The sequence below is a fragment of the Pleurodeles waltl genome, chromosome 6 (assembly GCF_031143425.1).
Source record: "Pleurodeles waltl isolate 20211129_DDA chromosome 6, aPleWal1.hap1.20221129, whole genome shotgun sequence".
Taxonomy (NCBI): Eukaryota; Metazoa; Chordata; class Amphibia; order Caudata; family Salamandridae; genus Pleurodeles; species Pleurodeles waltl.
In genome coordinates this window covers 227,637,869-227,665,156 of record NC_090445.1, presented here as the reverse complement: position 1 = coordinate 227,665,156, position 27,288 = coordinate 227,637,869, and the positions used below count along the sequence as shown (strand labels likewise).

Below are 27,288 nucleotides of genomic sequence, written 5' to 3'. Positions count from 1 at the left end.
TTAACGCCAACAGCACTAAGCAACACTAGCAGTGAAAATGAGTGGTGGGCACATGCACTTTTTTTTTTTTTTTTTTAATTAAAAAGAATTAGGCATTACGTGCTATTCTAGAGCCACACCTTTCCTGGGGCTACAAGGAAGTAGGATCAGCATGGACTGGTCAGTTGGTTCAAAAGCTACGGTACCCCTGGGATTACTGTGACAACCAGGAATATTCCCAACATCCCAGTGTCCCTCCCTGGCACCAGATAACTTCATCTTTGGTGAGGTTAACTAGAGCAGGCTAGTTTAAGCCCCAAATGAATGATCAACTTTGGCACAGAAATGTTTTTATTTTAACACGGTAATACAAAAAGCTGTATGGGACCAAAAGTGCATCACTTCTGGTACCACTAATTTCTAAGTACACGAAACACTAACTAACCTGTCCGTCCCTATCTCGATTTTAGAGATTAGCACGTACAGCATCTGAGAAGTTGCTGAAGTCAAGAGATGTGAAGATCAATTTGTTGTGGTATTGCCACCCCAAACATTCCCCCAGGTTACTCAAGTTAAAAACGGCATTTTTGTTGCAGGCTGCATTCTTGTTATAGAGAAAAAAGGCAAACTATTGTACTCAGACGTGTTTATTATAAGACTTCAGAGATCATTTCTCAAGTCAAGGCAATGAGTTATTGTGTTAGCCAATAGATTTTTTCCATCTACGAGATAAAAGGATGCACCTGTCACATCCCTGTATACGACCTTTCTAAGAATTCAAGATACCCACCTTCATAGAAGCAAAACAGGTACATGCAATATAAATATGATACCTAAACTTAAAGGCCGCCCACTCTCTGCTACACACATCACAAAATTATGGTTGTCAATTCTAATATGGACTATTCAATACTAGTGATGGCCTAGCAGTTTGGGTTGGACTGCTATTTTTGGTGGGACGAACTGCTTTGCAATAGGCTGATCCCCACTAGCAATGGCACAGAAAGTGTCTCCGAGGAGGAGAAACGCACAGCAGATGATGAGGGCATAAGGTATTTCCAATCGACTTTGTATATTTAATCAAGTATCAATAAACCATTTAAATGAAGTGATTAAAAATCTATTAAAACAATGCATAGTAAATAAGCAAGAATGAATAAAACACACTGCTAAAACATAGCTTTATTTAATTAAAAAAACATAACATTAGATACTACGTATGTACATATTTCACATCTACCAACGTTAGGGTCAATGTGTTGCCAGTGAAAGTAAAATGTTGTGCCTCAAAGACAGTGTACAGATGGGCTCAAAACGGCCAATAAATGGGAGACTCCATATGGATCATCATGTACGCATTTTGGCGAAAGGGGGTCATCCATCATCTTCGAGATTGCAAATCCGTATTCAGAGTAACTAAAACGACCAGCTTCATCCACACCACAGTACCATGCCCCAAGAAAAGGAATAAAGACATTGTACTGGATGGGCAGACTTATCTTCGATGCGGTTTGCATCTCTAGGCTTTGGCCTGAAGATTGATCAGACATATTTGTTGCACAAATGTGTTTTTTGCTTTTCATTCCTGTCGGTCAATACATCGATATGTAGTGCAGAACGTGCACTGAAAGGTTTCCGGAACTGGGTAGGTCGATGTATCGCAGTGACAGACAAGTAAAGTCAACTGTGTCACCTTATGAAGTTTAAAAAAAAATATTTTTTTTTTAAAAAAACACACACAACGCACTCAAGAACTTCGAAGACGCTCCAAATTCACAATGTATGTACGGTGAACAAGATGGCAAACAAACTCATAGCTTACTGCTTCTGCGTTTTGTTTTGCAGCTCCAACTCTGCTAGTAGGCATCAGAAATTCCAGCCGTTTGGCCAAAGTTCAACAGGAACGTGAGAGGGACAGAAAAATCAGCAGAACCACGGGATGCAGGATCTAGATGATGATATAACTTCCATGACGCAGAACAGTTTTCTTCAGCCTCAGGCAACACAGTATTTTTCCCCCAATGTCAATACATGTGGGTCGAGGGATCATAGCTTCTCCACCTACCCAAACGAGACCTGTTTAAACAAAGGCAACACTAGCATCAAATCCTGGAATTTGCAGTTCTCTTTTCTGAAGTCCTGAATCACACAGAAATACCCAAACAGGATAAAAAAAATTGAAAATGAATTTGAACATGAGTTGTGGGGTAGCCACCCACACTTAGAAATCTTAGAACACCATGGCCTTTATCATGGCACAGTGCCTGGCAAGTAATAAACCCAACATTTTAGCAAATATAAATTGACTTCTACCTTTTCGTTTTGCTACTTCGCTTTAGAAAACACTCGATTGGGTTACGAAATAATTACACTCCGAGTAATAGGTTGGAGGAAAAATAGAGTCCTCTTTGACGCATTGTTTACCAAAGCATTGGTGTCCTTGATGCTTCCACATGCCACCACCGGAGGTGGCTTAACCAGTGATAAAAATAGGATAACTTTAAACTGAACAAAACGATTATTCCACTTTGACAAGTATCTCACCTCGTCCACAATGATACAATGGCACAATTAAAAAAAAAAAATCCTTAAATATACAGTTAATTAATTTAGAATTACTAGTGCCATGAAGTGCATGTTTCAGGGCTTTACATACTCATGATTAATTACATGCATTTACATTGATGAATAGCCTCTCTCCAAATGGCTACTGTGCCCAAAAATGTAGTACTGCTTCACAAAAAGAAATTAGTCATTTAATTTGAATAAAAATCGGGACATATTTGTCAAAATATTAGGCATGTATGGATGTGCTAGTGTTACCTTGTTACAGAATGTAGTTACGAGTTCAGATTTTGAGAGTTTTCATTATTCAGCTTAAGAGGTTCCTCTTCTTTGGTCAATCTCAGGTTTTCTTCCTTGAGACGTTCTATTTCACGTTCTAACTCTTGCACTCGGCGCTGGTCTGCAGAAGCCCTCCGGAATTGCTCCTCACTCAACTTTAACAAGCGGTTCTCTTCCTCCTTTGCAGACAAACACCTCTCCAGTTCCAGGTACTCCTTGATCAGTTCCTGCTTGGTCATGTCCTCTAGGCTCTCAGTGTGATACCTTTCATAGGTCTCAGAGAAATCCTTCTTTAAGAACTCTCCTCCGCCATCCAGGTCATCACTGGACATTCCCTCCCCTTCTTCATCAATAAAGTCATCCTCGCTGGTGTCCTCCCTCCTGATAGCAGCTTTTCTAGGTGTGCCATCCCCAGTCTTCAAATCAGGTTCTTTCAAATCATGGTCCTCCATCAGGAACTGAGTGGTATTGTAAGGAGCAATGGGTTGACCCTTTGCAAACATTTCTTCTCGAATCCTTGATGCCCGTAGAGACTCCCTTTCTTCAAGTTGCTTCTTCTCTTCCCATGTCAGCTCTACATAGGGTCGCCAGCGCCTCATTTTCCGATGAGCTCTTCTCCTGCGTTTGCGTTTTGATCTCCCCTCATGACAGTTGTCACCTTCGCTCAAGCTTTCATTTGGCTTAGGGTCTACAGAAGCAGGAAGGCAAGGTCCCCCATTCGGACAGGCCAGCTCAGCAATGTTAGATAGCTTTGGTTGGAATCCTTTCCCAGGTCTGGAATGACTCGCTGGTTCTTGGTCACAGGAAAGTCTGTCATTGGGTCCATGGTCTTGCGGGTGTGCCATAGCAAAAGGACAATCTATGCTGGTACAAGTCAAAGGATGAAAAGGACACAGGCTAGTGGTACATAGGAGTAAAAAGAGAAAGAAAAGTCAATCAATACTAATTAAAGAATAGTTTTGTACAGTATCAACACCAATAGAACAACAAGACATCATACTTGTCATCAGTTAAGATATATATATATATATATAATAATACGTTTATTTTTATAGAACATGTTCAACTGTTGGGGTATTTTTTGTGGTGAACAACAGATGTTTGTCATCCAACGTAGCAGTACTCACTTGCTCCATACTGCAGAAGAGATATAGAAAGATCCTGGAGATCGTGGCAAGATTAGCAGATTGACTTGTTGCTGGAGAAATGTATCAAATGGGGATCCAATTTGAGGCTGTCTGGAATACGGGTATGTGGGAGATTTCCAGGACTCAGCAAATATTAAAACTACCAAATAATGATAAAAGGCTATAAGGATTTTTAGACGCCTAGGTTAGGGACCATGTTTGGGTAATATCTGGCTTTCTCCCATCTTATGTTTACCCGCTGAAGAATGGATTATTATTTTAATTCTTAATCATATAATTTATAGCATAGCACAGATGCCAAGTCATTATAAAATAGCAATGTTTGTGCTCTCATGTGAAGGGCTGTTCCAGGTAGGGCTTCTCTATATTATGTATTTCTGACATGCTCATCCAGTTCTAAGCAAGCCTACTGCACCTACAAATAACTTGTCTGCTAATTCTTATTTTTGGCAAACGTTTTAGTTACCTGTGGGCACTTGGGAAATCAGCGGAGGGAGATTTCCCAAAATATCAGGGTCTCATGACATAGTTCTGCTACGGGCCAAGTACCTCATAAAATTGGCCACACAACCTAAACTAGAAAGTGTTCCAAATTCTCCTCAGAGCCACAAAATGTGTCGCCTTTTTCAATCTAAGGTTTGTTATGCTCATAGAAGTTGCAAGGCATAATACCTGCTTCATTAGTAATAATTTCTGAGTCTTTGTATACAATGGTCCCACCCATAGGGATTCCCATCAATAGTGGGCAAATTCACATCCATAATGGGGACAGACCTGGTCTATACAACTAAGGTGGTTTAATTCTGAATTGAAATTTGGAACTATTTTGCACTGCCAGGACCAATGCATCAGTTGCATATAAACCAAAGAAAGTGTTATGAAGTGGGTACCTAGAGATGCCACATGAATGTCAGACATGAGTTAGTAGGTGGTAATGACTCAGTTGGGTAAACGCAGCTCCCAGGACCAACCCTGCCCACTTAAGGGATTTTTTAAGATGGGAAACGTCTTTAGCCACACTAAGCATTGCCTCTGAGGGTGAGTTTGGGCAGCGTATTATGGCAATCCTACTGTCCTCGCACTTCAAACACCAAGATCCGATTTCAGGCATCCGTTGTAAGTATAGCAAACCCAGAGACAGAAGTCTGCTAGGAAAAAAGCAGGATTCGTCATCAACCAGACCGTGTATATTCACACAATAACTGTTGTAACATCCTGTTCTCTCCTTTTCATCTATCTCAGTACTTATCCAGTAGGATTTGACACTGTGCTTTCAAGAAGGATGCCCACACACATGATCCTGCATATTCTGCCAATTAGGAATATGCCAGTTCAACAATAATTAAGGAGGGGGCTCAGGCACTTTACTACTCATACAGTTCTAAAGCCAGCAAAAATACAGGGTCTAGCAAAAGTTAAATAATCCAGGGTGACCATGAAGAAAAGGCAGGTTTCCTGCATACAGGTATAAGACCATGCATCATTAAACTTGCTGTCCTTGTTTTGAAAAGGGGTTCCCACACTGTCACAGCTATAAAGTTCAAGCCAGCACGTCAATATGCAAAAAGGTTATCATAATCTATTCAGATATATGGATGTAGGAAGAACTCGCTATCGGGGGCTAAACATCTAACGAATTTCTACTTGCAATGTACCAAACCAGGTTGGGAGTTGTCAATGGTTGATACTTGACCCAATCTTCCTAACTATCTCAAACCTCCGAAGATCGACCAGAATTACGAAGATAATCCATACCACTGATGGCCTATTTAGAAATGAATCCTTTCAGATTTAATCTCTAATGAAGTAAAGAGATCAAATCACTCCGCCTGAAAAGCATTATGCCCCCAGCATAGTGACCATCAGAAAGAAAGAGACACAGTTTATCAGGTCCGTTAAGTTGTTAAGGGAGCATGAATACTCCCCCACAAGGCTATTTTTGAATGTGAAATAAAGTTAGCTCCATGTTGGTAGACTAAGAAGGATCTTAGCAACGTAAAGAGACTGTGCAGATCATTTAGGGTTTGGTAAAGGGTGTGCTTCCTCATACATTTTTAAGTCTCCCACCCTACCAGCCCTCATTAAACTGCTGTTATATGATATATATATATTATATACACACACACCCCACCAAGAAAGGATGATCCCATTATGCTCTTATGGCTTATACAGTTTGATCTAGAGAGATTCCCTTGCCCCTCCCAGGATAGGGCTGGGTGAGGGGGCAAACAGAACAGACTAAAAGCAGCCATCACGGTCTCCAAATACTCCTTAGCCATGCCCTGGCAGGTAGCCCAATGCTGTCTGGATATTTTTCCGTAACAGATATACAGCTTCTTCCTCTTACAATGCAGTTCGTGGACAGAAACGCATTGTGAGGAAGGAACTGTGTGTCTGTGCTACAGAAAGCAGCCAGATGCCGATTTTTTTTTTTGCCTAAAAATAAAATGTAAACAGACACTAAACACAAACACACACAGAGCTGGGTCATCGATGTAGAGTACACGTTGGTGTGTCTGTGCACTCAAAAGGAAGCAGAAGGGGCACTCAGATCCGGTTTGGGATTGTTTTCCTTATCCCTAAGAAAACTGACATTGCCTATTTTTGCGTTTTTTACCCGCTTGCAATTTTTCAGAATCCACAATATAGTACACCAATACGTCCGACAGACTACTCCTGTCGCAGTGATGTACACTGTTTGCAGTTTGTTCAAAGTTCCACTATGCCCAGCACCAACAATTAAGCCGTAATTGTTTCTTTCACGGTGTAGGATCAAGCACAATTTGATAAATGAAAAATCAAATAACAGAGAATTTAGGTGAATGGAATATAAGCATTTTTAAAATGTACCAAAGAATCGGAGTTTAATAAAGTTCATTTGTACCACTCCGAATTACCCAAGATTCGAGGTGATTTGGATGAAGTATATTCAAAATGTTTTTAATGGCACGGACATACAATAGGAAGCCTCAAATCAAGAGGAATTCAAAATACAAAACCAAATGACCTATCACACTTACTGGTAAAAATGTGATGAGCAAATAAGTAGCCCAACTATGTGTTTTGCCTATTTATAAAACTGTAACATTGTTACTGACCCAGTGTGCTATGAAGGTGTATCCTTTTACCTAGGATACTGCTTACTTCACGCTCAAATCTATCCTTTTGTTGAAAAGGAGAGCCCCTTCATAAATGGCCAATACTAGGCCATTGTGCCTTTTTCTCTCAAACAATGCATTACAATTTAACTATCAACTTTACCATCTCAGTTCGGTTTTCTGAAGAAAAAAAACTCCTTATTTGGCAACTGCATTTTAGTAGAGAATAGTTTCTTCATTAGAATACAGTAAATGTTATTCATCAAAATATTTCAGTTTCAACCATTAAGAAATCCACATAGGAAATTCATTTTCAGATCACTTTAATAATCTTGAAAATGATGCTTAAAGCCATTAATAAAGTACCACAAATAAAATGTGTTACTAGTAGGAGGGTATATCCCCTTGGCAATTAAATGTTAGTGTGCAATATCTAGAGGGTAGCGTTAACGCTGGTGTGAAAAGATCCCAGGTTCTACTGCACACCAAGTGGATAAACAAGTCATTCCTGTTCTATACCTGATTTACCAAGCGTAGTGATGCTGAGCAAACAGTTAATGAGACCCTATACAGGAAACAGATCTGACGAGAAGACCAACAGCAATTGTTACAGAAAACAAATGAGCAAATTGAGTACAACCATTTGATATACGGTAGGCAATCTTTAGGCTGCTACCTTTGCTTTTTCATGACTTGTGTAAACTGTACCTTTCAGGACACTGCTGCAGTGTGAGGTCTGGGCCACTAAGATTAGTTCCACCTCTGCAGTATGAACTTGTAAGGTCTCTTTAACAGAGCGGTAGCTTCTCTGCCAGATCGTGCACAATATAGCTTTTCTGGGAGTCAGTCTTGCCATCTGAGACTTATGAGATTTATGTACATAGAACAAGCTAGTAAATTCAAAATTTCCTGTAGAGGCCATGGTTGTAATGGACAGAGGGAAAGCACTGCTTTGTTACCTAAAAGTGGCTATTCCAAATTGGTCAAGGATTAGATATGGTTATTCAGTCACTCAGCAGAAGTGATTTCTCCAAGCATGGGGCAAGGAAAAGACGTTCAACAATCCCTTTCCAAACATCAAATCTGATTTGGCCAACAATGGAAGATAACATGGACGTGGGTGCTTGAGGTCAGGAAGGGATGCCTTATCCTAGAAGACAAAGGCGATCATCCATTTCATTATTTATTTACACAAAGCCTCCCTGTCATCTAGCGGGCTTTTAGCTTTTGGGTGTGGCAGAAAGGGTGATCAAACTCCCATTTCTCCGCACCCCCAGACCAAAACCTAGTAAAATAGGAGTACGGAACAGCATTTTTGGTTACAATTTCCTAAATATTTGCTTTAACATAAATTGGCGTAAAGCAGTTCAGTTTGTTTGGGAACATATTTTGAAATGCATATTTTTAGAGCTCTGCACGGCTGTCTTATTAGGGTAACATTTTATATGAGCATTAGCTTGAAATGACTCCAAATAAACCAAGTAGTTGATGCAACTGTCAGTAGGGAAACGAAGTTCTGTCCTCCCCCCCACCCCCCCTCCAGAGTTTCATGAGAGGAGCCAGACACTCCGGGACCTTATCCAGCACAGAGAAACACTACCCAGCACTACATCCCTTACATAAAAAGGCAGAAGGCTCATAACAGTCACAGATACTGAGTGCAAAAGCAAACCGTTGGCCATCTTAAATGAGTAACCTTTTCATTTTAATGCAATTGTAATATTTTCCACTAAACTTTAAGCAACTGCTATATTTACTTACTGAAATAACACTCACTATATTGCATACTCCCAAAACGAAAACAAATGTTTAATTCTAAATGAACAAAATAATTGTAGACACTAAATCATTTAAAAGGACTGTGTAAGCTAGAACTGCCCAGGAGCAGAATGTAATATTTTTACTTAATGTAGTTAAGGAGAAAACAACTAATTAGTAGTGGTCCAGATCTTTTTTGCTTAATGACTACCAGCTTGCAGTTGGCAGGATGTAGGGCATTATGAAAGACCTACAGTGCTCCAATTTGGGGATGAAGAAGCATTGCTGCTGGAGATCTACAGAAGACCGCTCCTGTTTTAGCCTGCCTCTTTCTCAGGTGCTGCTATCTGGGGATGTTGGTGGCACGACGACGTAAGTATGAAGTGGTAATTAGGGAAGGGTGGCTTGGAATAATAAATAGTACATATCACAACTAAGTGTTTAGTTTTCTGGTTTATGAGCTCCAAAAATTATAATTTCCACCTAAAGGATCTCTCACTTTGTTGAGTCAGTGAGCAGGTGCAATCCCACCATCTCATTTAATGCTACAGAATGGTGCTTTTAAGAGGTTGCATACAACCTTCACAAAAGTTCGGTCAGATGCGACTGTACTATACGCAGGTAGGGATGATACCTCGCCAAGAGAGGCTGCTTAATATCCTGACAGCGATGGCTTGTTTGCTGGAAGCAGAGAAGCCTTTGATATAGGAGGGGAACAATGTCTGCTGCTCTGAGTGATGAGGGGCTCAGTGTTACGTGGGAAACCCTGAGATATTTCAACCAATAGCACTGCATTCTGCAGTTTGCAAGTTCACAGGTAACTCATACTCACAGGATGTTTAACAGGTGCAAACAATGTGTCAAAATTATTGCTTCATCTTGCTGTGTTCTAATGTGACTTAAATAACATACTCCAAGAGTATATAAAACCTGGTCAGCTAATTTGTCATATCACATCAACAACCTTTCATTCTACCACTAGAGGCAAAGTCTCTGCATTGACGATAGGGGATAGAATAAAACTGAGCCTGAACTCCATCTTATCCACGCTAGCCGGTACAGTGCACACTGGTGAAAGTGTAAAACGCTACCTATTTTCAGGAGGGATGACGTCTTTAACTGGATAGTTAAAACACTACTCGACAAGGAGCTCATACTTTGACCGGGACAGAGCGACGCCTTCTCAGCACTTATAATGAAACATCCTGGGCACCTGTCAGCAGGGTTACTTTTAATAAGACAGTCCATCTCCCGACTGAAATGGAATCTCTCAAGGGATGTTTTAGATAGAATGGTACAGTCCGAAACTTTTGCTGTATGGATGCTATGAATTTAGACTGTTAGCGGCATGACTTCTTAATAAAGATGGTAGTTTAATAGAAAAGTACCATAGCTTCTCTGCAAGGCAGCTAGCTATACTAGAAAGCATGTAAGACATGCAGCCGTTTACAGACTCAGACTAATATCTTATTGGACACGGAGTGCGGATGCTTTTGTACACTGTAAGGTGTGATGGGCACGGCTCTTATGTTTAGAAGACATCAGTAAATGAAGAAACTCACAGCAGTGCAAGGTTCTTGAACACAGAGCAGGTACGGTACAGGGAGAAGTAAGGCTTCGGGCATAGAAGCGTCAACACAAGCAGCGGCAGGCTAAGCTTAAATCCATGACGTGTGCACGTAATTAGATTTCTATGCCCTTCATATGTACCTCCAATTTTGAATAATTTATAACTGCAGAACTACAGGAAGCAGAATCCACCTTAAAGGCAATGGCTGGGTGAGGTATCGTGAATGAGACGATATCAGGTGTTGAGATTTTAGAAACATTTGCAAGCCTATAGTATAGAAAACAGTTAAGCATGGTGGAGTGAACCACAATGTTATAAACACAATGATCTAGTTCCCCCACCCCCCCATGTCAAACCTGGGCATTTTTGTCTGTCTTTTTATTTATTTTCATTTTGGTACGAGCACCCCCTACACCCCCCCCATTATAAAAAGGAGTACAAGTATCATACAAAGAATAAGGATAATATAAAAAATAAAAATACTATTTTAAAAATGACAAATGTTATGGAGTTATTTTTATACTGAAACAAAAACTCCTGCCAAGCTGAAGAACTGATTCAGTGTGTTGCCAGAGTAAACAAAGTACTTACTGTTGCCAGATACAGGAAATGGAGCCACAGCTCTCAGGCCCATCCTAGAACAGGAATGCTCAGCAAGTGCTCTCCAGCACCAATAAAATAATATAAGCAACATAAATCAGCATTCCAGCAGCATTACAGGTATTATGGAAAATCAAAAGTTCTGTCCAAAAAATATGAGCTTGACATTTTCAGAAAATAAACACATTTTGCTCCCTAATCACAAACTTTTCAATTGTGGTTAAACAAACGAAACCCCCAAAACAAGAGCTTGTCAAGTTTAGAAACTAATCTGGGCCATCAAACACCTCTCAATATCAGCATTTTATTGAGTAAACCCATTCCCCTAGAATATCACCTGTCAATTTATTCATTTACTCACTCATACTACTGCCTCACAGGAATTAATTCTCACTCACATGGTGTTGTGACCAATCATATGCAGGAGATGCTCTATATGTACCTTTGGTAGTCACCAAACGTCAGGATGCCCTCCTTTTCCCAGAGCGTCGATGTGACAAGGGAAACAAAATATGTAGCAACAGAATAGCTACAACATACAGAGGACCACCTAATGTCTGAGAGGCCTATGCGGTGTGAGGTGTTATCAAACGTCAGAGGGTGAGGCTGTGGCTACCAAATACCAGGAGTAGCAGCCAGCAGATGACGGATAATTGTCAACAGATACATACACAGTCTCTTCCAGATCTTCACTTACAAATCATTTACGCACAGACACACATTCATTCTTCTGTCCTCCTTTCACCAATCTCTATTCCATTGGTATCACAGTCTGTTTAAGACACATGGTACTTACGTATACTGCACAGAAACAGCTGCATCCTCATTCACCACACTAGGGCAACAGACCAGGGTGGTAGAACAGGATTTAGCGGTATGAAGACTTGGGATACAAGTGTATTGCTAGGAGGAGTCAGCCCCATCTACATAGTACCCTATACATATTTCGGCTCCTGGGGAGCAGAATAGGAGCTAAACATTCTCACAAATTTGACCCCAAGAAAAGCTGAAAACAGATCAGCAACAGAAAGGCTGCACACTGGGAAGGCTTCCCACTCTAATGTGTTATTTCCCTGGTGTCAAATTTCTGTTTCAGCTCCCTGGAAGAGATGTAGGGCACACCGGGGGAAACTCCCCCAATGATCTCGTAGAGGAACTCAAAGTGGTGTTGAGCTAAAGATGTAGCCAATAGTCGGAAGTCCTTCCGGCCTTTTTTCATCTCCCTGGCATTTAGTAGCACAGATCAGAGACAAATCCTTACATCTTCACGCTCAGGTGTGTAGAAATAGGTTTATCCATTTAAAGATGGGGTACGCAGCCCAGTTTCAGGAGGGACCTTCCACAACTACATTATATATTTTACTCCGGTGTCTAGTGGTTGTTTCACATCAAGGCAGGTTGTGGGTGGAACATCTCCGACTATACCCATGTGCTGAAAGGGGTTCAGGTGTTATGAGATGGGGGGGGGGGGGGGGGGGGTGCAGCCTTCCCCGCATGTATTTATTTAATGTTTAGTAGTTGTTTCAGCTCTCTTCGGGTTTTAAATTTCCTGATCTACCCCAAACGAGCAAAAACATGCTAAGAGCTTAGGATGCGGACAGACTGATGTTAGAAGAGGCCACCACAATCCACTTCCTTTTCACCAAACAGAAACATATTCTGGCGTCTAGTGGACTTGAAAGGAATAAAAGCACTACACAAACAACCAGATTAACGTACATCTATTTGTCTGTGTAACTACATGCCGAAATTTCTTACTGTTCACGACTACCTCGAGGAACATTACTTTCTCTGCATTCATGCATGTATGAGCTAGGTCAATATAGGCGTGCGTATCATTTTAACATGTATGGGTACACATAGGTTAATGGTGCATGAATTTTCGCATATTAGTGGGCACGCAATGGATGTCTGTACAATGATTACTACTCAACGTCTATAAATGCACGATCTATGTCAAGGTGGTTGTACATACCGTGTTATGTGCAAATCTACGAAGTGAGCTCTATAAAAACTGTCAACCCCAATTGCTGTCAATTCTTGTCTTGTTTTCTAACACCTAAGCCACCTCAGTCATAGAAACTGCCCTTTCACGCAAGTTAGTGTAAATTTGTTCGAGTGCATTCTTGCATGGGATGAGGCTACTGACTTCTTGTTATAAAATGAACATGGATTGGTAATAGAAGCGCCAATCTGTCAAATAGCTAAATTGACTCATATTGTGAGGTACCCTCTTAGCCAGTGATGGCATTTTGTCTGCTGGTAGTTTGAAATCTATGGCTTTAATGGTGACATAGCCTCAAGGCCTACAATGCAGAGCGTATGGAAAAATATCAAAACTGGATTAATTTGGCACATGTAAGAATGGACCATTTAAGACCCGCACGATTGGTTAGTGCTGAAATAACCAGAAATACTTCGTCGTTCTTTGCATGGAATCGCCCTAACACTCAATAAAGCGCCTTCGTGTGGACCATACCATTGCAGAGAACGCGGGTAAAAGCCGCAATTACAAAAACAATAATAGTAAGCTTTTCTGTTTTTAACTAAACTTACCTGCTCTTCGGACGGAGACAAGCTTGATACACTGGCTCCAGTCTCTAACAGGACTAAATTATACCCTCGCTGGTAATCCTCCGCCCCCACCAGGATCTTTTATATATCGGCGAAAATCATTGCGCTCTCTGGCTCAGCGCCAGCCAATTCAATCCTTTTCTGGGAGTTGTAGTTCTTAGGGGCTTTTGTTTACCTTTTAAGTAATGGCTTTCTGTTCAAACGTGGACTACGATTTTCCAGCTTTTGTGTCTAAAGTGTTTACCCAGCAGCCCTCAAATCATTGAAACAAAAAGAGGACTGGTATCATTACTGTTGTGCGCTTTCGCGCGATTGTGCTAATTTCCGTCTAGTTTAAATTTATAAAAATGACACTAAAATATAAAACGGGTCCTAAATTGTTGAACTGAGTGTTATCAGAGACCTTTGAGGCATGCTTAAATGGTGGGGTTGAAACGAATGTTATCGTCTTTAGGGCTGTAAACCTTATCGGAGATGTTACCGTTCTAAAACGGCCACCTAGTTTGTATAGTCTATTCTGTGGAGTAGGTGACCGACCCAGCAAATTAATACCGTGGGCCGAGCCAAGGGTCTGGCTTGGCTCGAGGAGCACGAGTACAAGCCGGGGGCCTGTCGTGTTTTAGAATTAAAATTGTGCCCGTTCAATATATATCATTTATGTTTTTCAGTAGAGTTATAATGCGATGTAAGTATATCAGATTATATCATTCTCTTGACTAGCAATTGGAAGCGATAGACTCCAAAGGCGAATTTAGGAACATTCATGGCCATAATTCCCACTGCCCTGACAGCGACGCCAATATAGTGAACCAAGAGGCAAGTGTTGTCTTTTCTTCTGTGGCCAAATGAACTTCTATTAAACCATAGTACTTGAACTGACGTGTTCAAGGTGCTCTATTGCGATGACGAAGGAACATTAGGCGCTGTGAAAAAAGTAAATGCAGAGGTTTACAGAATGTGGGCAAGCAGAAGCTGGATTGATAATAGGTTTCCTGGTGTGTTGTGCAAGTTAGTCTCTAAGTGGTTATCTCTTTCTTCCCTCTTTAAAATCAAAGTTTAATGCTTTGTCTTTCGTTTTAAGGAGCTATTCATGTTAATGGATGTATTACTGGGCAAGAAGCCTTGTTGGAAAAAAATCCAGTTTTAAGGTTAGGAGGCACCATGTACTCCATTTTAATGTTCACATTGTTGGCTTCCTCTAACTCCACAAAGGGCCTGGTATTACCTCAACACCTCAGTAAAGGAATTACACCCATTAGCAATAGAAAAGGCTTGGGTAGCACAACAGAGTTAGGTCTTCACATCAATGTGCAAGGCTGTGATGCAGACAGACTTTCAAGGAGCTCATCGTATGCATTCATTTTGTACTTTCATTACCTCCTGAGGGTTGGTGGTTTTGATCCTTAGGACATTCTATAGTGCTGAGAGTGTGCTTGGGGGGGACAACAGTCTGATTTTGCAACACACTGAAACAAATCATTAGCATTACATGCTCTTTCACAGGACTCCACTAATCTTCAGCATCTTGTCATGTGTAAAATTATTTCAGCGTTAGGCAGCACTGCTGCTGCACAAGAGGGTTGAGAATCCATTTGAATCTGATTTTTGCAGAATCATCAACATGTCTGCTCTGCAAAAGTGTTGTTTGTCCTTAACTTTCAATCTGTTAGTGTCAAGTCATTCAGACATAGACATCAATAAGTCACCTGATATGACATCAGTCTAGAACAAGTTTCTTTTATCTCTATTTCAAGGTCAAATAAGAACAATAGTCAAAATGTAGTCTGAATTGTCATATTTGTAGCTTATTTCTCTAAAAGAGTGTGTCTTAGTCTACCATATTGATGCTCATTGGCTCCTTGAGACATCCTAAAGTTATGTTGGACATTTCATCTTAGATAAGATATGGTATAAAAGGACTGCCACTTAACCACTTTTGAGGGAAAGTCCTTTGCCCTAGATTATTGCGCAAGATGCTCCCAGAGACAATATTGACTGCCAGAGACGCTGCCATACCGCACTTTCTGCTGAAAGCGGATATTGAGCCTGAGTCCGGGAGAAGTTGATGCGTGTTTGCCTTTGGCAAGGAATACAGCCTCCACTGGCTGCAAACAAGTATGCAGGTAGTTCATTATCCCCAAGAAAAGAAAATCTAGACATTAGTTATTCTATTCCATGCTTTCCTAGCGTAGAGCATAGTAAGTAGCATGTTTAGGGTGTTAGATTTTTAGATGACATTTTAAGCATGGTAGAAATGTTAATTTTATTCTTGTTGTTTGCAACATGTGTTGTTGTTGTGTACATGTGTTCTGTGTGGTGGTTTTAGAAAAGCTGGGAAACAGGGTGCATTTATAAATAGAGGCACCCTTTTTAGTGAAAGTATCTTTTCTTTGCATAGATTGTGTCTGTGATATTGGAGAGAATGAAATACGTTTGTTTCCAATAAAATATGTTTGTGTCTCTGGATCCCTGTTTAGGGATTATTAGTAACCCAAAGGCATTGACAGCACTTCAGCTATGTATTGGGAGGGGTTATGCCGGGTTACAAAACCTGTCTTTCACATTCAAGCATTGATGCACTGAACAAAGTTTACGTGTGTCAGCCGTAGGTGTGAAAACAAAGCTTGTCAAGCTGAGCCACAGTCTCAGTTTACCAACAGAACCTTGGGCAATGAGGCTTCATGAAGGCTGTGCTAGTTTTGGGGGTGAGACTTCAAGAGGACCACGACCTGAGCCAGATTCTTTACTCGAACCAGACTCCATCCTTCAGTGGCTTGCCCACCTATAGTGATTTAGCAAGGTCACATGATTTTTTAAGTAAATCAACATTTGACTTCCAAAGACAGCTTCTTCACCCTCCAAAAACACTACTCAACCAGCTCATGATCTACTTATCTTACGCAGTTTTGTCACAAGAGAGGATGTGGTGTTATGGCCAGAGCAGGCGACTTTGGAACTGAGGAACCAGGTTTGCGTCTCAACATCAACTCAGTATCCTGTCCAAACATGAAATCTATTCACCATACCCAAAAATACTATGTCACAATTCTACGAAGTCCATCAGGAACCAAAAGGGGTATATCATTGCTAACTCACAAGACAAAACATCTCACCCTTGTTAACTAAAAAGATACAAATTTTTCCCTTTTACATTTATACATTATAACTCCTCTATAAGTCTTTGTGGAGCTTTAAATAAACGCCTAGATTGTGTCTTTTGAGGCTGCGGGGAACTAACAGTAGCTTCCATGACTGACACTGGTGATGTGGGGACAGAAACACTCAAAGGGTTCTCTGTTGTTTTGCAGCCTCATCTCTGACAGCAAGTAATGGCGAATGACAAGGCAGATGCTTGATATGCAAAGAACCTCAAGTAATGGACTTTCCAGGGCAGTGGGCAGTCACTATATGTCCCTTTCTGGTCACAACCTCAAATGGTGCTGCATCAAAAGGAGTATCAGATTTCAGTTTTATCAGTTGTTGTACCAATACTCGATCTTTGTTGAACACAATATTTTTAGCTCATTGACACTTGTCAGCATACTTCTTCATCTTTAGTTTGCGGTACAAATCCTTTTGACAAAGCTCACAATCTTTTGTAGATCGCTGGTTGATGTATTGGGGTATCCTCAACACCATGGCTGTCCCAAACATCAAGGTGGCAGGACTTTCACCTGTTGTTGAATGAGGCGTTGATCGGTAATCTTGAATAGTAGCATGGAAAACTGATTTCAGGCTGAGCTTCTCCAGGCTAGCATGCTGGACAGCCCTTTTAAGTACGCTCATAAAATATTCAACAGTGCCATTTGCTTGTGGCCAAAGAGGTGTGCTCTTCTGATGCTTCACACTGAGATGATCAAGAAAATCTTGAAAGTCCCGACTGTTGAAAGGTGGAGCATTGTCAGATTTTAAAATTGATGCAACTCCCCATACTGCAAAAATACCTTCTAGCCTCTCAGTGACTTTTTCCTGAGTAATTGATGAGAGATCTTCTACTAAAGGAAAACAGGAGTATGCAACAATTATCACCATCAGGTGATGTCCATTGTCAAGTGGACCAAAGAAATCAACAGCTATTCTTTCCCAGACATGCTTTGGTAAATCTGACATATTCAAGGTAAGTTGAGTGTTTTTAGATGATAATCAATTGCACAAATGACAGGGTTTCAATTCGTATTCAGCTCTTTTGTCAAGATGAGGAAACCAAACTCGACCTTGGAGAGCTTGTTTAGTGGCAGCAATTCCACAATGTCCTTCATCAGCTAATTCAATTATTTGTTGTTGCAGACTTTCTGTTATGACAATTCTCATGACAGTTTATCTCTTACATTTTTGAATTTCTGGTCTCACTGTCATGTGTGAGAGTTTGAGTGTGCTCTTTGCAGGATTGATGTGCAATAACGTCTTTCAATACGAACAGGTCCCTGTCTTTGCTTTAAGATGAAATTAATGTAGGCTTCAGCCGCTTTTGAAGGGGTACCTTGACACTGCAGTGGCATTCATGAAAAGTAGGCAGCAGGGTTTTGTCCTTTCCCCGGTCAGTGCACAGTAGTGTAGTCATATTCCTGTATTTGCAAACCTAAATGTTCAGTTCTAGGAGGCATCTTGGCTTTTGCTGGCACAGGCTTCTGCTGGCATAGACTAAAAAATGCCTTCAAGCATTTGGTGTCCATTGTGTTGGGCAAGGATGGCACCTAACCCGACTGGGCTTGCGTCAACAACAACCTCTGTGTGCAGCTTCAGATCAAAGTAGACTGCTTCAGTGGCATACTCAATTGCATGCATGATGTTCTTAAAACTTTGTTCACATTCACGTGACCAGTGAAATGAAGCATTTTTCTTTGTTAAGTCTCTAAGGGTGGCACTTACTGTGGCAAAGTCACATATGTATTGGGCACAGTAACTGTTTATGCCACGGCATGAACGTAACATAGCAGTATCTTGTGGTGGCTTGGCATTTGACAAAGCTTGTACTTTAGCTGCATCTAGATTCATTCCTCCATGAGAGAAAATTTGACCCAAAAATTTGAGTTTTGTTTGTTGGAACTCACATTTCTTCTCATTCAAGGTTAGAACTGCTTCAGCAAGTGATCTACAACATGTGTAAGAGCTTTAGCATGTTCCATATGGCCCCAAAGACCACTATTTCATTACTGCAATTAAAAGCATTTGTTACAGGCTGTATTATACGTCGAATGGAAAATTTCGTCAGCTGACGATACACACAAACTTAGGGCCTGATTTCGATTTCAGGGAATGGGTTACTTCGCCACAATGGGGCGGATATCCCATCCGCCGAAATATAAATCCAATAAGAAATAATGGGATTTATATTTCAGTCGGACAGGATATCAGTCACTGTTGTGACGGAGTACCCGTCGCCCAAAATCTAAATCAGGCCCTTTAACTTTATACCTGAACAAATCAATGTGAGTAGAAAAGTTAATAGTGTACCTGCAATCTTCTTCTGCTTCAAGTTGATGATACCATTTGTTTAGATCAAGACGAGAAAAGAATTTGGCACCATTTATCGGTGTGATCATGTCAGCAGTGTGTAAACCTGAATGTCATTCTCTTTCGATTGTCTTGTTAACTTGACATGTCAAAGTAGATGCACACAGCTCCTTCCTTGTCTTTTTTTGGGTACCACCTCTATGGGCGAAACCTACGGAGTTGGACCAGTAGATCGCTGAATAATATCATGATTTAGTAATGTTTCAAGCTCTTTTTCAGCAGCTTCTTGCACATGAAATTTGATTTGTCTATGTCTTTGAGCAACAGGAGGAACACTCTCATTAATATGCAGTTTCACTTTCGTAGTCTTAAGTCTTCCTAATCCATGAAACAACAATGGAAATTGACTTACTATTTCGTGATGAGCATTCACTTTATAGTTCACAGATATCAGTCCCATATCAACAGCCATATTGAAATTGAGTAAACAGACACTAGACACAGTACCTTTAAGTACCATTTGTCTTCTTGTGTCTCAAGGTTGCTGCAAACGAACCTGGACTCTTTTATGGCATTGATGCAGCCCACCTATATACTTTAGTCCTTGACTGTGTGAGACGGGGTAATGGAGATAACTCATTGTATTTCTCCTCAGGCGTAATGTTTATCGACGCATTGCTGTCAATAATGAAAGGTATGGAGCATCCGTTAACTTTTAGTGTGATTTACAGACAATGTTTGAACGAATATGTGATTTCCCTCAACAACTTTCTTTTGACTTGTATTTTTCTTTGTAGGCGGCCAGTCCGACATGCACATGTTGTTCTGAGGGAAACATTGACATCGCACAATCGTCCTCCTCACTGTCAATTGACAAGGAAACTGAAGAACTATTGGACAAAGATTTAGATGACAATCAACCTTGTTTATTGTTGGTTTGCTGGTCATCACGGTCCTAATCCGCCAGGGCAGCAGCAGTGCTGCCCTGGGGAATACGACTTTGTTCTCTGCCAGCAATTTCATGACGGTAGCACCACCATGAATAGGCTGGCAGAGAACGGGCGCATGGGGATCGGGGTGGGGGGCTGCACTGCCCATGCACTGAGCATGGGCAGTGCAGGGGCCTCCCTGGCCAGCACCATCACAATGTTCACTGTCTGGTTTGCACTCTACGCACTACAGCGTTGCGGCTGGCTCTATTACAAGCCAGAGACAATGCTGTAGGCATTTCCTGCTATGTCAACAGAGGGAAACTGTGGTTCCACCCACTGACCCAGCGGGAAAACTCATAATGGGCCCGGCGGGGAGGCAGCCACAGTGGCGGCACCCTCCCCGTCATAATTTCGGCGGCGACTTTTCCATCTGCCAAAATCGTAATGAGGCTCTTAGTTTTTCCTTCACCTTGCATACCATTACAAAATGGTTCTCTTTCATGCAGCCTTTGGATACTTGTCTAATGGCGGGACATTTACCTTCATATGGAAACGAAAGTCCGCATCTGAAGCACAATTTCTTTTTCTTTGGAGACATCACTTTGTGACCTTCAGCCTTGTGTTTCTGCTTACTTTTCATGTTCCAGGACTCACTCATTTTTCTCACCTCCGGCCTCCATGTCAGCAGCTTGTTGTTCAGCATGTTCCTTAGCTCTGGCTACCATGAGTACTTGGACCAAACTAAGGGCCAGATGTAGCAAAGGTTTTTACCCATTCTGTGTCTATGGGAAAAAGTGTTTGTACATATGGCCCTAAGAGATTCTCTTAGCATTCCTCGTTTGAAAGAATCTGACAATCATTCATCAATAACTCGCTGATGTATATCTTCTTTATCATCTAATTAACTGAACTTGAAGTGTTTGATGAGCATATCATGTCTCTCAACAAATTTGTCGATTGTTTCAAGAGGCTTCTTTCTTTCCTGACTAAAAATATATCTTTCATAATCAAAATTAGGTATTGGATTGAACTTGAGATTTGACACTCCTTTGATTTGTTGGTACAATTCTTCATCAGTTTGCTGCAGTTTTATTACCTCTTTTACTCCGTCACTGGCAAGATTTTTGAGATATTTGATAATCGTTTTGTTATCTGTTTCTTCCAGGGCATCAGTGAAATCACCAAAAGTTTCAATCTAGGCGGTCCATCTATCATCAATATTTTGCTTTTTGGCAGTTTCAAAAGGCGGAAGTGGTTTAAAAAAGGAAGCTGCCTTACAACCACTTGTGGAACTTACTGATGTAGAGAACAGAGCTCTTTGCAGCACCCTCTGCTGTCTGCTGGGATGTACTTAATCTACACCATCTCTAAGGCCCTGCGATATGCTGGCATCAGGGTCGTCATGCCCACTCTCTGGCTGTGACTGATCTCTTATTTAACGGTAATCAGTGGCTTTATTTCAGGTATGCGTTCTTCACCTCTTTGCATTGTATTTATTGTCTCATACTATTCAGCATTTCTTTGCACTCAACTGTCCTTAATACCTCTCTATATCTGATTTTGTACTGAACGTAGTGGCGCAGTCCCTCTTTCACTGCCTTATTAGCACATTCCTGGCAATCGATGAGCAAACCTCTCACTGAAACTTAAGTTATCTTTAAAATCTTTACACTGGCTGGAGTGGCGCTTCGACTCTCACTTCGACTTAGGCACTTGTGGCATACACAAGCAGTTTGCTGCACTGCGGCAAACTCTCCAGGAGAGCACTGTCGATCATTGGGTCACTTATCCCCTATCTCATCATCAGATGTAACATCCTCCCCATCCCGGGTACTCATAAATGAACAAACCACACGTCTTACACATCTTTATTTCTCTGCGTGTAACTGCAACCTCAACATTCTAAACATTAAATCTGTTCACCACACCTGAATACTTATAGCACAATTCTACAGAGTCCATCAGGAAGTAAAATGGTTCTGTCATTGCTAACACACAAGACATGACATAGAATACTTACAGAAAAATACATACCTGGCATTTTTACAATACATACTTTATCTCTCACAAACCTATGAAGTGGCAGTTGAATGAACCTTTAATTTTTGCAGAATCTCAAGTCAAGGCTCCAGCAGTGTTGCTCCATATGAACTCAAACTTCTCCCAGCTGCACATACAACTTGAACACCATGGATGTCATTTGAAGGTTGCTCGGAGTAGCAGCAGCTACCCCTGGTTTGCCCCTTGAGACTCCTAGTACAGCCACTGTGGCCCCTGAGATTCAAAAGCATGGATAACAACAGAAGTAAAACCGGACTCTGGTGAGCCCTGTTTACTTTCTGATGCTGAACCAGAACAGTTTGTTTTAGAAAAATGTAAAATGTTAAAGTTTGAAAGAGCCATCTCTTGAACCTTAGCAACATTTACAGGAACCTCTGTGGTGTTGGTTCCTCCTAATGTTAAGAGAAGTCTGCAGGGCAAGCAAATAGCTCTAAATTTGACGGACGGTATATGCGTCAGGGTAACACAGTATTTTACTCCATTACCATGATGGAACTACAACCTTCTGCCAAAGTCTAAATCAAACCCTACGTTGCTGATGACGAACCCCTACCTTTGCACAATCAGCAGCAAAGAGATGTTGTTTAAATATGAAGTGCAGTGTAAAGATAGCAAGAATGTTTTTGGATTCCCATCAAAAGTTTGTTCAGAAAGGCCAGCTAGGGGTGGGACTAAACTACTGTAAAGTACTTTAGAGTGCTGTAAAGTTCTGCTTTAGTACTCTGAAGTACTTTGGCTGTATTAAGGCCAAAGAAGTGCGAAATGCAGTATTTTCTTTGATCAAGGCTCGTACTTGGGCATTTAGGGCATTTACTGTTGTCATAAGATCTTGGATTTGATCCATGTCAGAAAACAAGCGAAATGAAAGCTGGCAGCGCAAGCAGACAAATTAATCAGCTTAATGCTTTGAAGAAGACAGGAAGCCACAGAATGAACCTGAGCAAGCAACCGAAATGATATACAGTTGCAAAATGTCAAAATGCACTTCCAGCTGGATAAAATACTGAAAGGTCATTAGATGACCCAGAAGCTATTCTGCCATCTTGGTTTCGCCAGCACATTCCTTGACAATAAAGGAAACAAGCATTTGCAATGCAATGGGTCTCGCGTTTGCCCGAGTTAGAGCTATTAGCATTGTGAATTCCTAACTGGACTTTTCTTGCCACATAAATTGAAAATAAAAACTAAAACAGTTGATATAAGCGAGCCAATTCAAAGCGCCACAGCCCCTGTGAGCATGAGCGGGAAGGAGAGACACAAAAGGAAAAAGAAGTTTGCTTGCAGTCAAATGTATCAGCAAACGTGCAATTATCCATGTAACAGGTTCGATGGCTAAGGTGGTAACAAAACTGCCCCAAGGAAGGACAAACGAAAAGCATTTACCAAGGATGATAAAGGATTTTTGAAAGGCAAGGCCATGAACGAATGATAGTGATGGGCATGCGGTGGGCGTGGTTAAAAGCCCACAGATAGATTACAACAGGCCAGAGCGCTTGCACTCTCAACCTAAAAACTGAGATCATTTGTGCCTGGCAAGCAACCTTCCACCTGGCCCTCAACCTGGTGGACCCTAGAATTAAACACTCCACCTTCACCTGTTCTGGAGGCCAGCAGCCTAGAAATCCTGTTTGATCAAAAAGTATCCCTCAACCCGCAAGTTTACCAAGCAGCTCCAGTTTGATCTACTCTCATTAGCTGTTAAGAACATTTTCTGACATTGAGAAATCAGACCCCACCAATGTCGCGCTTGATATTACCTAGTCTGTTTACCCAAAGTAATACCCTGTTATGAGAGTTAATATCTGTAACACTTTATAGGTGTGAGATGGAATTCCAATTGCTAATATCTTAATAGCAGATTTACGCTCTCTACGATTAAAGTGAATAGACTACCTCATGTGATGCTGTAAAATAGCTGTGTAACAGAATGACTATTACCTTAAGTTTTCAGATTTGTATATCACCACTATGCTTTAGTTGAGAATTTTTGTATTTGTTACATGGTTTATATCTAAAATACATATATAAATACACACATGCATGCATACCTGCATACAACTAAAGGCAAAGCCAGTAGTTCACACCTATGAAAGCTATTGGCTTAATGTTTCACAGCCATGTTGTACCGCAGTACAAATGCTTTGCCAGTATGGCTACAACTAATTTTTTTTAAATGCTATGCTGGAGCCAGGGCTAATGTGCTTTAGAAAAAGTGGATTATGGCTGGGTACATCATAGTCTCTATTTTTAGCCATGTTGCACAGCAGCTACGTTGCTCTACAGCAAGGCTACAATCACTCAAATCTTTATTCAGTTTTTAAAGTGATCAAAATCCACAAATGGTGCCACGGCCTTTGATTTTGGGATGCTAAACGGGTGTTCCAGTTAAACCCTGAGGAAGGGTGGGTATGCCATGACAACATTTGTAGATTTTGAGCACTTAAAAACCTTTGTCTGAGAGACAAGATCTAATGATCGATGCTATATGTAACAAACTGGATTGAGGTATAAAACCTCGATATGGTGTGTTTTTTCCGGACTCTGCACATTTAGACTTCATGAAACACTAAATTTTTCAATTAACTCTTTAACTACGTTTTAGCTACGACTCAAGATAATGTTTGATCGACTGACTGGTGTGTTTTTTCTTTCCTGTAGAGACGGATCACATAATATAATGAATTATTGTCATTAACATTATTTGAACAACATGCTTAGTACATAACGACCAGTTACTTCATGCACCCGGCCGAGCGCCTACCCGACCTAAAAACCCTTCTCACAGTAAAAAAATAAGTGAATCCAAGTCTGTTTTTAAGAGACGTGATCCGGAGCCAAGAATGCTAAACTGGCAATCCAGTGCAGGTGGCTGCTGCATACACAACCTGATACTCGCCAATCCAGTGCAGGTGGCTGCTGCATACACAACCTGATACTCGCCAATCCAGTGCAGGTGGCTGCTGCATACACAACCTGATACTCGCCAATCCAGTGCAGGTGGCTGCTGCATACACAACCTGATACTCGCCAATCCAGTGCAGGTGGCTGCTGCATACACAACCTGATACTCGCCAATCCAGTGCAGGTGGCTGCTGCACACACAACCTGATACTCGCCAATCCAGTGCAGGTGGCTGTTGCACACACAACCTGATACTCGCCAATCCAGTGCAGGTGGCTGCTGCACACACAACCTGATACTCTCCAATCCAGTGCAGGTGGCTGCTGCACACACAACCTGATACTCGCCAATCCAGTGCAGGTGGCTGCTGCATACACAACCTGATACTCGCCTTCGAATGTTCTCAGTGCCAATTTAGTGTCTACCGACCCCAGCAGAACTTGAGGATCTCCTAAGCGGCTCAGGATACAACAAACGTTTCAGACTACCTTCTACTGCTATCCCTGTTACACTTCTTTGTCCTCTAAAATCCATGATTTTGAGCAATTAGCACGTAGAGATGCAAGCCAAGTACTTAACTCTAGACATTACATCAAATACAAGATGACGAGAACAGAACATTTAGCTCTAACCACTGCAAGGAACAACCGAGAGAGTGGGTAAACAAGCAGATAATGGTGGGGTGACAGCACGACAGAACTCATCAGATTACATAAGAGAGCGGACACAAAAGTGGCTGTCCCTGAGCACTACAGGAAAGTTGCCAACAGATCCTACAAATGAGAAAAGTCAGGAAATCTTAGCTATTACTGATGTAGGGCGCAAGACAGGGTTGCTTAATAACAAGAATATAATTTCTTGAATAAGAAATATCCACACATGCCCACCATATACACATTACCTAAAATTTGCAAACATCTACTGGAACCCTCCTGGGTAACCAATTGTGCCGGGTTGTGAGTCCATTTGGCACCTTTGTGTAAATATATAGATTTTTTCATAAACTTTTGTTGTGTGAGACAAAGTCCTTTATCAGGGACACAATGGATATCATCAGGTTTATTCAGAACTATCCAATTCTGGTCAGAAAAGCAACTATAAGTTACAATGGTCATACAGTTCTTATATACCAATATCCCACAGGATGAGGCTTTGAGTATTATCAAAACCATTTTAAATCGGAGAGGACACCCAATACAGGTCCCCACAGAAACCATTATGTCTGTGTTGGGGGTGGCTTTGAAACAAAATGTTTTTGTATTCCAAAACACACACTATGATCGGATCAAAGGAGTAGTGATGGAGGCGGGCTTTGCCCCATATGTAGCCAACCTGTATATTGACCATTTTAAACACCTCCACATTTTTCATGACAGTAATCCTTATCTCAGTAACATAACGATGTGGAGAAGATACATCAATGATGTTCTTATGATTTGCTCAAGTGATGAAACTACCCTTAATTCCTTTCTGGAAGGGCTAAACAGACATTCAAAGGACATATAGTGACAGGGAGCGGATTTTTTTTTCCATAACCATTGAACAGATTGACAATAAAGTATTCAGGGGGCGTAACTTGGTGCTCATGGAGTGGGCAGCCACGAGGAGGAGCTCTGGCCCGGGATCTCCGATAAAGACCCATCATAACGACACTGCCCGACACGCTGGCAGCGAATCCTGCAGGAAAAGGTGTGGAGGACGGGGGCTTGGAAACCGGGGAGGCCCCCAGCCCCGGTTGGGGGAAAAAACGGGGGCTGCACGGCGGTGACTGAAACAACAGTGCGCCGCCAGACTTTAAGATGGCGGTCGCTCTAGTTTAAAACATCTTTGTTCCCCCGGGATGGGCTCGAAATCGGTAGAAGCCCAGCGAGGCGAGAGGTTACTACGGAGGCACTTGGAGTGGGAGCCCTCCCCTCCCCCCCGGGCAAGGAGGAGCGCTGCAGACGAACAGAGCCGGAAGAGGCCGGGAGCTGCCTGACCCCAAAATGGCAACCGTGCCAGGCCCCGGTAAATGATAGAGGGGCCTGGATTAATCGGCGAAGCAGGGGCAGCTGATGAACCCAACATACACGGAGGGCCTGTATCTGTGGCACTGAAGCTCTGAAACGGCCCTGGAGGGCCCTGGCCCCCCAATCTAAAAACAGGAGAGCGAAGGAGGAACAGTCTGCGGCCAGAAGAATTGTGGGGCCACCGGGAGAGATACCTTCTCCCCACCACCGAAGGGAGACGGGACTTGCAGGCTGAAGGACCCTGGTTGCGGCCCTGTTGAGGCCTGAGGCCTGGGTGGATGCCTGACTGGACCTATTGTCCCTTGCCGCATCGCCCAAAGGCGAGCGGCGCGGCATCACTGGGTTTGGCCTGGTTGGAAA

The 27,288-nt window shown here is 41.7% G+C and overlaps 1 protein-coding gene across 9 annotated transcripts in view; it reads right to left on the bottom strand.

Moving 5' to 3' along the window:
• Positions 1–1,143: 1,143 nt before the first annotated feature.
• Positions 1,144–27,288, bottom strand: part of LOC138299578 (protein HEXIM1-like) — a 117,657-nt gene continuing 91,512 nt past the window's right edge. For 5 of the 9 annotated variants that reach the window (XM_069237958.1, XM_069237961.1, XM_069237960.1 and 2 more), the window contains one exon: positions 1,144–3,720. In XM_069237958.1, coding sequence (XP_069094059.1) covers positions 2,820–3,720 — 901 coding nt within the window. In that variant the 3' untranslated portion in view covers positions 1,144–2,819. Of the gene's footprint in view, positions 3,721–13,553; positions 13,683–27,288 lie in introns of those variants that run through there. The other 4 variants (XM_069237964.1, XM_069237966.1, XM_069237965.1 and 1 more) reach the window with 2 other exon arrangements.